The sequence below is a fragment of the Sceloporus undulatus genome, chromosome 1 (genome assembly GCF_019175285.1).
Source record: "Sceloporus undulatus isolate JIND9_A2432 ecotype Alabama chromosome 1, SceUnd_v1.1, whole genome shotgun sequence".
NCBI lineage: Eukaryota > Metazoa > Chordata > Lepidosauria > Squamata > Phrynosomatidae > Sceloporus > Sceloporus undulatus.
The window spans coordinates 125,602,250-125,617,121 of NC_056522.1; the positions used below are offsets into that span (position 1 = coordinate 125,602,250).

The 14,872-nt window shown below is 38.5% G+C and overlaps 1 protein-coding gene across 5 annotated transcripts in view; it reads left to right on the plus strand.

Moving 5' to 3' along the window:
- Positions 1-14,872, plus strand: part of FILIP1 (filamin A interacting protein 1) — a 131,737-nt gene that overhangs the window by 74,073 nt on the left and 42,792 nt on the right. For all 5 annotated transcript variants that reach the window (XR_006102479.1, XM_042454727.1, XM_042454737.1 and 2 more), the window contains 2 exons: positions 1,419-1,592; positions 6,935-7,113. Coding sequence is in view for 4 of the 5 variants with exons in the window: in XM_042454727.1 (XP_042310661.1) it covers positions 1,419-1,592; positions 6,935-7,113 (353 nt within the window). In the remaining variant the exon portion in view is untranslated. The remainder of the gene's footprint in view (positions 1-1,418; positions 1,593-6,934; positions 7,114-14,872) is intronic.

Here is a 14,872-nt window from a genome sequence, read left to right on the forward strand (position 1 = left end):
AAAAATAATAATCCTAAATCATGAAAAATAAATAAATTTTATTTTAATTTTTTTTCACAATCTCACCTACCACAGAGAAAACATATTTTTATTCTTGTGTGTGAGAACAAGATAACAGTTTACCACCTGATTGCTAGCATATTTATTGTCTAGCACGTGTAGCTTTAGCCTCCCTTCAGAGATTGAATATGTGAGGGTTTTACTCACGCTCTTTGTTAGGGCAGTGTGAAAAGTCTTTTGGAATTTAGAAAATGTGCTATTGGCATGGCCACAACACTGCATGGGGGAACCAATGACCTTATCTTATTTCTCATCCTGGTACATAGCACCTGTTGTACTATTAATAAACTGGTCAAGGAATATGGAGTGCTCATAACCAGGGTTTGACAGCTACTGTTGTAGCATAATTAGAACAAAAATGTAGACATAGTAAACTTTGATCTTCTGTTTCATGGCATTTTTAGACATATATTCCTAGCTGTGCACGATGAAGACTACAAAAGCCATCCAGGGAAGTTAATAAACCCAATTAATTCACAATGATTTCATGAAGGACAGTATTTAAGGGTTACATTACTATTTGTCTTTAACTTTACTCTCTTTGATCTGAAATGCCTAATTAATTCTCTTACATGGCACATCAACTAGCTAGGAAACTAAGTGGTGGGTGGCTGAAAGCTGAAGTCAAGAATGTTTTAATAAGAAAAGAAGCAGATTGGTTTCCTGGGCTTGTTACAGTATACCTAAAATATTTAATTCTAAATTAAAATAAATTAGTCCAACACATTAGAGAAAATATCAGGGAATATTGAGATTACCCCATAGATAAAGCCTTGGATGTACTGTATCAGACCTAGGAATCCAAAGAGCAGCTGTTGAGCATAATTCTGTACAAACTTGGTATGACCAAGCTTTGTAATCTGAACATGCTTTAAGCAATGAATGCCTGAAGAGTATCTCGTTAGACCATAAGAGGTGTCTTGCTAGAGGCTGACTAATCCAGCATTCTATTCGTAACAGTAGTCAGCTAGTCATCTCTTCATATGTATAAATATGTCCTGGCTGTGTCAACTAGACTGCTGTAATTTGTTTTAGGTGGGGCTGTGTGAAAACTGTAACAAGGCTTCCTCTACAACATTGGGTTTTATCATCCTCTGAAGAAAGGAGGAAGACAATGTGCCACTTTATCATCTAACACAGTGATCTCCTCCTACTTCAGTGGCAGCACACAAGGCCATGATCACAGTAACCCACCAGCAGAAAGTGCTTTTCCAAAGCAACTAGTTTTCTGGACAATAGCTTCCAGAATGTGTGTCGTAGTCCAAAATAGTAACTTTTTCAGGCTCTGTTATTTCACTGAATGAAGAATACCAGGTTAGTAAGTGTAATATGAATAATACAGAAGTGTGTCCTTGCAGGCTAGAGAGGATGTGATCCACATGCTGAAGACAGAGAAAATCAGGCCTGAAGTCTTGGAGGCACATTATGGGTCTGCAGCTCCAGAGAATGTCCTGAAAATATTGCACAGAGATGCCCTCCTTGCCAATGACAAATCAGCAGGAGAAGATGTTTATGAGAAGCCAATTTCAGAGGTATGTACCTTTCGCTTTGAATCAGGCTGACTCAGTGAGTCAGGATATTTTTCTTTCAATGTCGACAAACAGTAGCATGTCAAAATGCAGTGATGCCTGATTCTCTCTTCCTCTTCAGCATCATCAATGGGAAAATGGTATTTGTGCTTACAGTCAATAAGCTATTGTTAGCACTCAGCATATTTCACTTGTGTAAACTACTCCTAACAGTTCCTCAAACTTTAGCAAATAGACCTTAAATCGATCACCCCATATACACATTTATTTTGGGATGAGTTTTATTGGCAGCTGAGATACTTACTTCTGAGCAAATATGCACTTAGGACAAATGACCTGAAAACATCTCCTTTTGAAACTGATGTCATTAGCACATTTTGTTGGTGTTATCTACCCTTGAGTCAATCTTGACCCATGGCAACCCTGTAGATGATACATCTCCAAGACTTCCTGTCCTGCACTGCTGTGCTCAGTTCCTGCAAATTCATACCATGACCTCTTTTATAGAGTCCATCCATCTAGCATACAGTCTTCCTCTCTTTCTGCTTTCCTCCACTTTTCCTAGCTTTTTTGTTTTCTTCAATGAGTTGTTCCTTCACATGGTGTGGCCAAAATACAACACCTTGGGGGTTTATCACACTGGGGCTGATTTCGACATTAAAGAGAGATTAAAGCACATTTAAAGCATCCTGCAAATGAAGAGAAGCAAGTAATTGCGTGAATTATTATCCCATGCAATTGCGCAAATAAAGTGATATCGGAAATGCATTATACTGAAATCCCAAAAGTAAAAAGATGTACATTAATGCTTCTTTATGACCATTTAATGGCAGGTTTTATGCAATGTCGTGTGAAATTGTTACGTGTAATTATGCGATTTTTCTGGGATATTCACAAGATAAATTCCTGATCTCCATATGATAAACTCTTTAGTTTAGTTATCTTGGCTTCAGAGAGATTTCTGATCTCTTCTAGGACCCATTCGTTTGATTTCTTGGCTGTCCATGGTATGTATCCTCAGCACTCTTCTCCAGCACCACATTTTGAATGAATTGATTTTCTTCCTATCCACTTTCTTAACTGTCCAGCTCTCCCATCCATACATGTGAACAGAGAATACAATGGCTTGTATGATTCTAACTTTCATGCTCAGTTGTATATCCTTACATTTTAGGGTCTTCTCTAGTTCTTTCATAGCTATCCTCCCCATTCTTAGTCTTCTTATGATTTCTTGACTGCACTCTCCACTCCGATCAATATTTGATCCCAGGTATGAGAACTCTCTTGCTATTTTTATTTCTTCATTGTCTGTGTTGAATTTGTGTAAATTCTCCATGGACATTACCTTTGTTTTCTTCATGTTCAACAATAAGCCTGTCTTAGCACTTTCTTCCTTGATCTTCCTTATTAGTTGCTGTAGGTCTGTGATGTTTTCTGCTATTAGTATTGTGTTGTTTGCATATCTTAGATTGTTGATATTCCTTTCTCCTATTTTCACCTCTCCTTCATCTGTGTCCCAGCCTGCTTTTCATATAATATGTTCTGTATACAATTTTAACAGATAGAGTGAAAGGATGTAGCCTTGCCTGACCCCTTTGCCAATTGGGAACCATTCTGCTTTCTCCATGTTCTGTTCTGACAGTAGCCTCTTGTCCTAATTACAGATTTCTCATTGGGACTTTCAGTTGTGTTAGCACTCCCATGTCTTTAATGATCACTCCCATGTCTTTAAGGGCATTCTATAGCTTTTCATTATCTATGCTTTATAGTCTATAATGCACATGTTGATTTCTTTTGCTGCACTCTATTAGCCACCTTATGTTTGCCAAGTGGTCCCTCGTGCCATAGTTGCTGCAGCCTTTTTTGTCTCCTTTTTGTGGAAGATAATGTATATTGATCATTTCCAATCTGTTGACCATCGTTTTGTTTTCCATATCTGTTGACAAATGCTGGTTAGCATTGGAGTTGATTCTGTCAGTGTGGATTCCAGCAGTTTGATTTGAATATCATCTGTGATTTATTTTTCCCATTTCTCTAATTGCAGCTTCCACTTCTCTTTTAGAATTTGGGGTTCATCCTGGCTCTTCAATCCATGTGTCTTTCATTTTGTTCACATGTTAGTGACTACTAATTTTTGATCAGTTTAACACAAAAGTGACCAAACCATGGTGAAATTTTGTAAATGTAGCAGGTGAGAAAAATGAGACTATAACTCAGCCTCCAGTAAGTTGCATAGCTGCCCTTTTGTTCATCACAATACAGCTGTTCACATAACCTATACCCCTTTGGCTGAGAGCATCCTGTATTTTGTTTATGTGTTTGTGATGATTAATAATATTAATAATGATAATAATCTAATAAAATTTTATTTATATCCTGCCTCTCTGTCAGAATCGAGGCAATGTACAATAGGAGTAAAAAAAAAGTATAAAATAAACCCATTTTCCCTCCCAAGCCAACAGCAATTCTCCCTTGTTTTCCCTGGATTCTAGAACAAACAAACAAATAAACAGGAAGTGATTAGCCAACAGAACTAAAAAAATAAATGAATAAACTTTGGCTTCTGACTTATTCAGTTGCTAAAGATGAAACTGAGTTGCAGTTTAGAACATCCTGGTTTTAACATTCTTCCTTGGATGATGATGTTGTTTTCTAGGCTGATGCCATGTGGTATAAAGTCTTTACTTTATGAATCCAGATGTTCTCCCTATTATATAAAAAAATATACAAAGGAGATAGCACCTGAATAGAAAACTGGGACAAAGAGAAGGTGTGATGTTCCGAGTTGATGTGCCTGCCTACTAGTTGGCCCAGATTCTTGGTCAGGATTACAGATGTGTGATTTCTGAAACCTGTAGACAGGTCTGTGGTATTTTCCCCATGTGCTGCAGATGACATCCTATATTTTTGCGTTTGATCACATAAATAAGATAACAGGACTGGCAGTTGATATCTTATTTAACATTTTAGGTTCTGTCAGTCATGTGCTCCTAAAAGTGACAATCTGCTTAAAGTACTTACTGGTGATGCAATGCATTTAATCAAAAGAGTGTGATCTTGGATTACTGACTATTGTTTTCAGGACAACTTTTACCAGCATTCTCTGTAGCTTGGGGGGCTGGTATAAAGCTCTGACAGCAGACTTGCTGATTACTCTAGCCAGATGTTCAGAATTTAACTATGGATGGCATTCTCATTTTATATACTGTATTTCAGTTCTGTTAATCATTCCGTTCATTAATTTCTTGCCTTTCTATGGAAGAAGCACCCAAGTCAGTTAACAAACACATCAAAGAAAGTATGCAAAGGGATCTTTTAGTACCTTTGAGACTAACTGAAAGAAATAAATTGGTAGCATGAGCTTGAGCATACTTTCTCAGATGCATGTTTGGGAAAAGATCTCAAAGGTGCTACAAAATCCCTTTCCATACTGATTTTCCAAACTAACATGGCTATGGAGTTTATCACATGGGATGGATCCCATGCAGAAACAGGATTTAAAAATTAAAAAAAAAAAAAGCACAAAAGCGAATTGATTTTCAGACACTTTGGGGTTAATAAGCAATAAGGTAACATTAATCAGAATCGAAAGTTGACAAAGCCCACTCCTTTTTACTTTCAGGATTTTCCAAAAGTAAAAAGAAGCGGGTTTTGTCTACTTTCTGTTCAGGTTAATGTTGTGTTATTGCTTATTAATTCTTACATCGTATGAAAATCAACCTGCCTTTGTGGGTTTTGTCCACTTTCTGTTCGGGTTAACCCCCAATGTCATCTTTTCCAGTTTAAATTCAGTTTCTGCACGGGATCTGTCCCATGTGATAAACTTCTATGACTTTGAATTCTAACTTCAAATAAATAAATAGGTTTTTTTAACATATACACACACACACACACACACACACACACTAACCAGTAAACATAAGAACACTTAAAAAGCTAGCTTAAAGAGATGTGTTCTCTTCACACCCTTCCTTAAAAGTAAAAGTGGGAAGTGATCTCAGTTTTGAGGAAGGGCTCTGCATTCCACAGTTGGGGAACAACTTAGGAGAAATCCCCTTCTACATTCTTGGTGGTGGTATTTTCTGAGGGCCTCTCTAAGAAGACTTTAACATCTGAACAGGTTCATAGTGAGACAGGTGGTCCTTCCGATTGATGCTGGTTTGCTGACCTGACTGTGTGCATGTTGTGTTCTTCTGCTGCAGTGGCCCAGAAATCATACAATATTTGTCTCGGGTAGACTCTCTGTGTTGCTGATCACATGTCCCCATCTTAAAAAGGGTTCAGAGTTTCATATTGTTGACTGTCACTAGTGGTTTGAGCTATGACTATGGCTTTGGAGACAAGGGTTTGAATCCTGGCATGGCCGTGTAAACCCACTAGGTGACCTTAGGCAAGTCACACACTCTCAGCCTTAGAGGATGGCAGTGGCAAACCCTTTCTGAAGAAACTTGCCAAAGGAGAAAAAACAACAACAACAAGTCAGTGATTGGATCACCTTAGAGTTTCCATAAGTTGGAAATGACATGAAGGCATGCAGCAACAACAACAAATAGCATAGGCAGAGTAATCACAGATTGTTAAAAAGTAATCAAAACCAATAAACTATTTTGAGCAATTTATTCTTGAACAAAATTAGTAATAGCCCTATAAGCTAGGAATATTCATGAATTTCATTTTATATTCAAAATTGGTTTGGTTCACAATGCTTCACAACATACTAAAATGCATATAAAATGCGTGTGGAAGATAAAATACATTTTAAAAATGTATCAGAAAAAAATAAATTTAGAAATGCATATTTTGTGAGATAGTACAGTATTTACACATATTTACATATGTATATGAATGTGAATTTTCATGTAGATTCTGTTTTTAAAAACTCAGAATAATGTAGAAATAGGATGGGGTGCACTTATGAATGAACTCATACAAATCTGAACAGAAACAGAGTGATGCATCTGTTCTTGTTTTAAACTTTGCTGATAATCTCTCCTTTTCTCACAGTAAGCTATTTCCCCTCTTGTACTGAAATTCAAAACACTACACCTTATAAGTAGTCTCTTCCTTCAATTTTTTCAAGTCTCTTATGATTCTCAAAAACTCAGTTTCTTCTTCTAGGAAGCAGTTTGATATGACTGATACTTTAACTTGCTTCCACCTCTGTAGTTGGTCTACATCAGACAAAAGTAAATACTGGAAACTAATGGAAAACAATGGGTTTTATTGCTTATGAAGACTTAAAGGGGCTATGTCACATTTATGTAACACAACATTTTTGTTTAGCAGATTTACTAAAACCATCCAACAACATTTAACATAGTCCATTTTATGTTTCAATAAACCAGCTGGATAGACTCGAAGAAAAGCAGAAAGAAACATACCGGCGCATGCTCGAACAGCTTCTCTTGGCAGAGAAATGTCATCGTCGCACAGTTTATGAGCTGGAAAATGAGAAGCATAAACATACAGATTACATGAACAAGAGTGATGACTTTACCAACCTTTTGGAGCAAGAGCGTGAAAGGTGAGCACATCAGAGATGGCCTATTGGATAAATTCTACCTTTCAAACACTACTTTGCTAAGAAATGAAGGGCTTTGCAATGATTTCTCTGCAACAGAATTTCAGGATTGCAACTGTTATAATAGAATCAGATTAATATTTTGAATCCCCTCCTCTCCATAGTTCCCACCACTCGTCACACCTCCTGATCCAGCTCAGGTTTAATATCTGCTTTCTACCTCTGCTACAGATTCAAGACTTCATTACTGTATATACTTGTGTATAAGTCGACCTCATATATAAGTCGAAGGAAGGTTTCAGGGTCAAAAGCCTGGATTTTGATATGACCCTTGGATAAGTCTAGGGTAAAATTTAGGGGGCTTTAAGGAAGGATAGGAAGGGGGAAATACCACTTCCGTCCCTCCTTCTCCTTCTCCGGACCTTTCCCAACTGATTCCCAAGTGCTGGAGGAGAGGTTATAATATCGGATTGAGAAAGGAAGCAAGTGAATTTAAATGGAGAGTTGTTTCCATAGGAAGCAAGGTCTTGCAAAAGGGACCAGAGAGAGAAGCAAGTGGATTTAAATGGAGAAGTTTTTTCCATAGGAAGCAAAGGCTTGCAAAACGGAGCAGAGAGGAAGCAAGTGGACTTAAATGGAGAGGTTTTTCCAAAGGAAGCAAAGGCTTGCAAAACGGACTGGAGTGGGAAGGAATTGGTGTTCAGTGGAGATTGGGGCATCAGGCTTGCTTGCTTTATGACCCTTCTAAGCACTACTGGTATATTGACCCTTACATAAGTCTACCCCAAATTTTAGGGTTAATGTTGGGGCATAAATTTCTCAACTTATAGTTGAGTATACATAGTATATGCTCAATTCATCTTTAACTTATATTATTCAATAATTTCTGTTGGGAAAAAATCTTGTGAATGGTTCAACATTGTCCACTTTTTAACCCAGAAAGGAATATTTGGAAAAAGTGGTTTGCAAAAGGTGGTTTGCTTTGAGCTGTACTGAATTGGGATGAGGGGAGATACTTGACCATTCACATCCCCCATACACCCCAATTTGTTTCAATTTATAACCGAAACACAGGTTTATACAGTGAACCCTTAGTATTCACTGGGGTTTGTATCTAGGATCCCCCATGGATACCAAAATCTGTGGGTGCTTCCTTATATATAGTGGTGGAGTAAAACAATGTCCCTTATATGAAATGGCCAAATCAAGGTTTGCTTTTTGGATTTTCTTCGGGGAAGAGGATATTTTCAAGCTGTTGATGGTTGAATCTGTGGCTATGAAGAGCCAACTGTATATCAGAAATCTGAATAAACCTTTATGATACACAAAGGAAGAAAAGCAGATCATGTTCCTACTGCTAATCCCGTATAGATAGCTTCAGCATGTAATAATAATAATTTTATTTATATTCCATTCTTCTGTAGCAAGACAATCAGAGCGGCTCACACTAAAACGTCCACATACAATATAATACATAAAATTACAATATCATTATATTCATTCTTTTTAAATATTCCAAGCTTCTCTGCTTCTGTTTTAGATAAACTACAGCTAAGAACATTGCCTAAGTCATAAATTGATTTAAACATTGATTATGTTATTTTCAAAGAAGCCAGCTTTCTGACCCATCGTTTAAAGTTGGCTTGTTTCAGCAAAGCATAAGAACCTACTGTAGTCAAAGAAAGCTAGGCTGCTGTTGACTTCCCAGAGGACCTTTTCAATTGCAGCTGCAAAAATATGGAATGACCTGCTGGAAGAGATATGCCATATTACATCACTGGATGCCTTTAAAAAAGCAATAAAAACGGATCTCTTCTGATGGGCCTTCCCAGACTGACTTCCAATCAAGAACTAGTATCACTCACCTGTCCATTGTCTCTCCTGATGTTTATCCTAGCCAGGTGTCTGATTTAAGTCTGTTGTAGACTCTCTAGTAGTGGGTGTGATGTTGTGCTGAATTATGTAGTTTTTATATCTATTGTAATTTTAGGAGCAGGAGGGAGGGTCAGGAAATTAGGGGATAATTTATTGTTGTTTTGTAATAGTTATATTGACCTGTTGTTACCCACTTAGATCCTTGATAGGGAGAGGCGGGATATAAATAAATATATTATTATTATTATTATTATTATTATTATTATTATTATTATTATTATTATTATTATGGTTGTTCAATTGGTTGGGTTCAAATGATAGAAGCAGTGGTTAATCAAAAGGAAAGAGAGTTTCTCAACTCATCCTTGTACTTTCACCATAGAGGAAGGCATGCCCAGTCCAAAGGCTTGATGGGGTTTGTCCTTTAGGTCAGTGAGTGCTTAATAGCATGACTTCTGGTTTGGGTTCACTAATACGAAGTATTCTTATTTTACATGACTATAACAAAACTGGTAAAACCTTTAATCTTGTTCATATATTTATACTCATTATATTGCGATGAGCAGTGATAAGAGATTCCCACATTGCTTGTTTGGTGCATCAGTGCAGAACTAGTATTCAAAAGAAGAGCTGAGATCCTACTGAGTCGAATTGCTCACATCTCATTGTACAAGGGAAGTCAGCATCTTCCAAAGAGGCAAGCAGAGATAATTCTTCATTACTACATCAGGGGAGCCCCGCACTCTCAGAACAACGGGGAAATTGTTGCTTGAACACCCCAAGGTGAGATTGGTAATGACTCACCAAAGAGCTTACACAATGATAGCTCCAACTCACTGTAATGCACTCCCGGAGGAGATTCGATCTAATTGTACATTGGAAGCCTTCAAAAAGGCATTAAAAACTTATCTCATCCAGTTAGCATACCCTCCCGATTCTTTGTAGAAAGTATTCCTCGACCAGATTGGACGACTACCCATAATTGATAACCCAATTATCTTAGTTATATTGTTTTAAAAATTGAATGTTTATAACTGTTTTAAAACTGTTTTTAATTATTGTATTTGACATGTATCATAGAGTTTTACTGTATGTACACAGCTTTGATCTGGAGGAAAAGCGGTATATAAATAAAAGCTATTATTATTATTATTATTATTATTATTATTATTATTATTGGAGTCTGCCAGTGTTCAGAAGATCCTGGTCATACAAATATTTTTAACTCTAAAAATCCACCAGCCATATAATCACAGCGTTGGAACAGGCCTCAAGGGCCATTGAGTCCAACCCCCTGCTTTGTGCAAGTTCTCCAATAAAGCATCCCCAGCAGGTAGCTGTCCAGCCTCTTTTGAAGCCATCCAAAGAAGGCGACATTATCACCCTTCTAGGTGGTTTCATTGCCAAACTGCTCTTACCGTTAAGATATTCCTTCTTCTAATCTCCTGTAACTTTAACCTTCTACAACAGCATTTGTGGTTTGGTGGACAGTCAAAGGCAGGGGCAGCTGGTTTTTTCCATGTTAGCGGGGTGATGAATCCATTCCAGATTTTAGCCCAGACTTTAAAGGAACTACTGAGCCTATTCAAAGAATATAGTTCATTGTCTTGAGTTTTTCTTTTAATGTTTGGACTAAAACCCAGAACAGATTCACTGCTGCACATACGTGGGAGGCACTGCAATGAGGGCCCTGCAGCTTGCCCTTATTGAATACATTTGTTGGAGATTGTGGAAAACAAATTTTGGGGAGAGACACGCTTACTGTCCCTTCCTCACACATAAAAATTGCCAGCATTATTTCACCCTAGGAGAAACTTTATACTTTCAGCTCTGGCGTGAGACTTCTATTTCTAGGTTAAAAGCCACAGATAATGATTTCATGTTGGAGCTCTCTTAGCTCATAGTCCCAGAAGCTCTATTCTTCAGTTGAAACAGCCAGGTCCCAAGTACAGAGAAGCACTGATTAATTTCTTCCAATACAGAGTCAGGGCTCTGTGTGTGTGTGTGTGTGTTGTGGTGGGGGAGTCATGTTATCCCGTTCAAGCATTAGCCTACTAAATCTGGCCTTTGTTAATGCTCCCGAACCTCCCCTGACAGCACAGAAAAGACATGGCTATGATTGTCAATGTACACAAGGGATTCTCAGACCCCTCCCCAATTTTTTTACTTCTACAAAAACTTTCTTTCACTCTTCCAGTGACATGTTCTGCCTTCCTTGCTCCATCCCAGCACCCCCAGCAAAGAAAGGATTGGCGGGTTTCTCAGTAGCCTGTGTGATAATACATTCCTCTCTGCTTCAGTCATCCTGGCACTGAGATGGTCCTTGGCTGCTCTTCTGGTGATGTAATGTTGGGACGGCATCACCTGCAAAGGAAACTGATCTGCAACTAATAAAGAGAGCACAGCCGCCCCCTCCCCATGAAACAAGAACGGGAGCCCTGATGTTAGTGGATTTCAAACAACTCTCCCTCCTTCCCCCCTCAACTCCTCCACCACCTTGTTTGTGCTTTTGTTAGTCAGGTTTCCTTCTATCCCCTTTCCCATGAGAAGCGAGCGCCTGAGTCTTTCTTCCCGAAAATAGTGTCATTTTGCTCCACTTTATTTCATATACATGAGATGCAGATAAAGGGTGAGGAAATGTCTGGGAAGGCCTCAGTTCTGAGGTGGATGAGGCTTTCCTCCCCCATTTCAAATCTGCAGGCATTTGTGTGGGTGTTAGCGTGGCAGCTTGTGGGGTGTGAGTTTACACCGGATGAACAAAAATGAAGACAATATAGACTTTGTAAAAAATGAATGAATAAATAAATAAACTACAGTGTAGTTTTGTTGTTCATTAGCCAGTGCTTACCTAGACTGTCTAAGCTAAGATTTAAACAGTTGCTCAGGCTGACTCAAATTTGGCTGAATTCATTCAGCTGATTTACATTTAATGTGAAGTCGAAGGCTTTCATGGCCGGCATCCATAGTTTTTTGTGGGTTTTTCGGGCTATGTGGCCATGTTCTAGAAGAGTTTCTTCCTGACGTTTCATTGCGGCTGAAGATGCCAGCCACAGATACTGGCGAAACGTCAGGAAGAAACTCTTCTAGAACATGGCCACATAGCCCAAAAAACCCACAAAAAAGATTTACATTTACTTTTTAAAAATTGGATCCTTTGAGCTGTTGTTCTTCACACCACTGCCTCACAAAATGCGATTAGCTTACACTTTGTAAACCGCTTAGGGAGTGCTTAAGTGCACTGATTAGCGGTTTAGAAATGTACTTGCTATTGCTGTTTTAAAAAGCTCTTTCACGTAGGTGATGGCCAGTGTGACTGTGAGTGTGTGTGTGTGTGTGTGTGTGTGTGTGTGTATCTGTGTGAGTAGTGGTGGCTGGTGCCTTCTATTTCAATGGCTCAATGAATCCGCTATGGGTTTTAGTGTGAATGTTTAATAGGTTCAGCTTCTTCGATAGCTTCTTTGAAGTTTGGATTAAAATGCAGAGGGGATTCACCAGTCCACTTAACATGGAGGCCAGCAGGTTCCACAATGTGTGAAGGGGCAAATTCTTCCCCCCAAAATGTAGCTTCCTCCTTCCCTGCAGCTTGACGGAAAGTCATTTTTCATATACTCAAAGCATTTTTTAATTGCCCATCTAGATACCTAGGTAGGTGGTGGGTAGATGGTAGATAGATAGAGCAGTTCCTGGTGGGAACTGGCTGCCTCCATTGCAAGCCATTATGACCAGCTCTCATCTGAGCCTCCTTTTTGCTTCTTTTATGAGGATGAGATCTGACTCACTCCCATTTGTCTTTGGCCTTTACCTGCCTCCCAGCCCTATTAGTCTCCCTCCATTGCCTCCTTTTCTGGGGAGAATGGATTGGATTTACTTGAAAGAGAAATACATTTCTGGGGATGCGAGTGTTAATGTGAGATAAGCAGTTTTGTCTCTCAGAAATACAATGTAGGACTAAAGTCACCACCCTGTGAACTGCCTCCTAGCCCTTTATGTGCCTATTACTACTACTACTACTACGATATTCTGGTGCCATCACTGCAGTTTTGAAAAGAGATTACTACATACATAGAGATATAGTAGAAGCTACCCTTCCAGAAAAACAGGTCTGAATTCCCTGAAACCTAAGGAACAATGTGGGCTCTCTTGTTTTAACAGTAATACCTCTCTAACAGTTCTTGAAGGACAAGCTCTGAGCTTCACCACATACAACAATCTGTACACAACTACAAAAGTTGATCATTTTAGTTGTAAAGTCTCCTTGCTTTGATTACCTGTGGAAGCCTTAATGCCTCTGTCTATCAAAGCCTTCTCTCTTATTTTGTTCACTGCTTTTTCCCCTTACAAACTATGATCCAGAAATGATGGAGGCGGGGAGAAGAGCACAGTGGGATATTGTAGGAATCCATGGCATTGCAGTTATTATTCATCTTACCATATATCAGTGATGAAAATTGGCAAGAACAAGCACATATGACAACTAGTATAAAATTCTGGCAAAAAACACAATCCTCTTTCTTCACTGCTGTATTTTATTGGCAAACATACAATACCACCTATATTTTCTCAGGGATATCATTAATATACTGATTTTTTTTCTAAAATGGTACAGACAGAATGATAGAAACAGGGCTGAAGTTGAAAGAGATGCCTACTATTTTTGTTTCAAGGTTTTCAGATGGGCCTCATGGATATAGAGGAACTGGTAATTAAAACAACAATTCCAAATCCTACTTTCCTTTTCCTTTCATCCAGTTAACCCAGCAGTTCTCAAACAGTGGGGCAGGACCCCAAGGGGGATAAAAGAGTTGCTCAAGGGAGGTGCAAGACTTGGAGGCTATGATCCTTCCCCCTTCTCTTCCCAACCTATTTTAATGTGTAATATTTACACATGTGTTTAGTTAAATACTGGATTTCCTTAAATAAAACTGTTCTAATTTTAAAATATGAATATGCACCAATGTGCAAATGAAAATACGCACACTAAACAAACAAAATATTTTTATTTATATACTATGTCAAGGGGGCGTGCGAACATAAAAGGAGTCACGAGGATGAAAACTTTGAGAACCACCAAGTTAGCCTATAAAGCAGTGAGTTACAAAAGTCAGTAAGACTGAAAGTGACTTCGAACCTCTGTATGAATTAAGCATTTGTAAAGATGAAAAGAAATATGATAATAGCAAGTACTTGCAATATATGCTAACTTGCAATATGCTAACTAGACAAGAAAAAATGAGGATGTCAGGTTACAACTTAAAAAATTTTTAGGGGAAGGAGCCATTGTCCAGAGTCTAGAAATGCTACTAGTTTGGATTACAATACCCAGAATCCACCCCAGCCAGCATTTTTCAGTAACAGAGCACAAACCTTATATGCAGAAGATCCCAGGTCCAGTCCCTGGCATCTCCAGTTAAAAGAAGTGAAGCATACAAGATGTGAAAAATGTGTCCAGGCTGACACCCTGGAGAGCTGTTCCCTGGAGAGGACTGGGCTAGAAAGAGCATATTTTGACCTATGTAAGTCAGTTTTCTGTGCAGGAGAGATAGGAAAAATGGGGTTCCTGGGCTGCGTGTGGACCTCAGAGCTGTTTTTGTTGCTCCTAGAACCCCCAGGGCTTAGGCACCTTCCCAAGGCCTTCAAAACACCTTTCCAGGACCTAAAATAGCCCAGGTAGTCTTAATAACTTGTCTGAAATGCCAACAAACCCTCAGAGGGTGTTGGACAATATATATTGTGCTATGAGTGTGTTTTTGTGTATGGCAGGGGGTTGGATTTGATGACCCTTAAGGTCTCTTCCAACTCTGTGATTACACACCCACACCCACACATACATATACGGTATTATTATTATTATTATTATTATTATTATTATTATTATTATTATTATTAT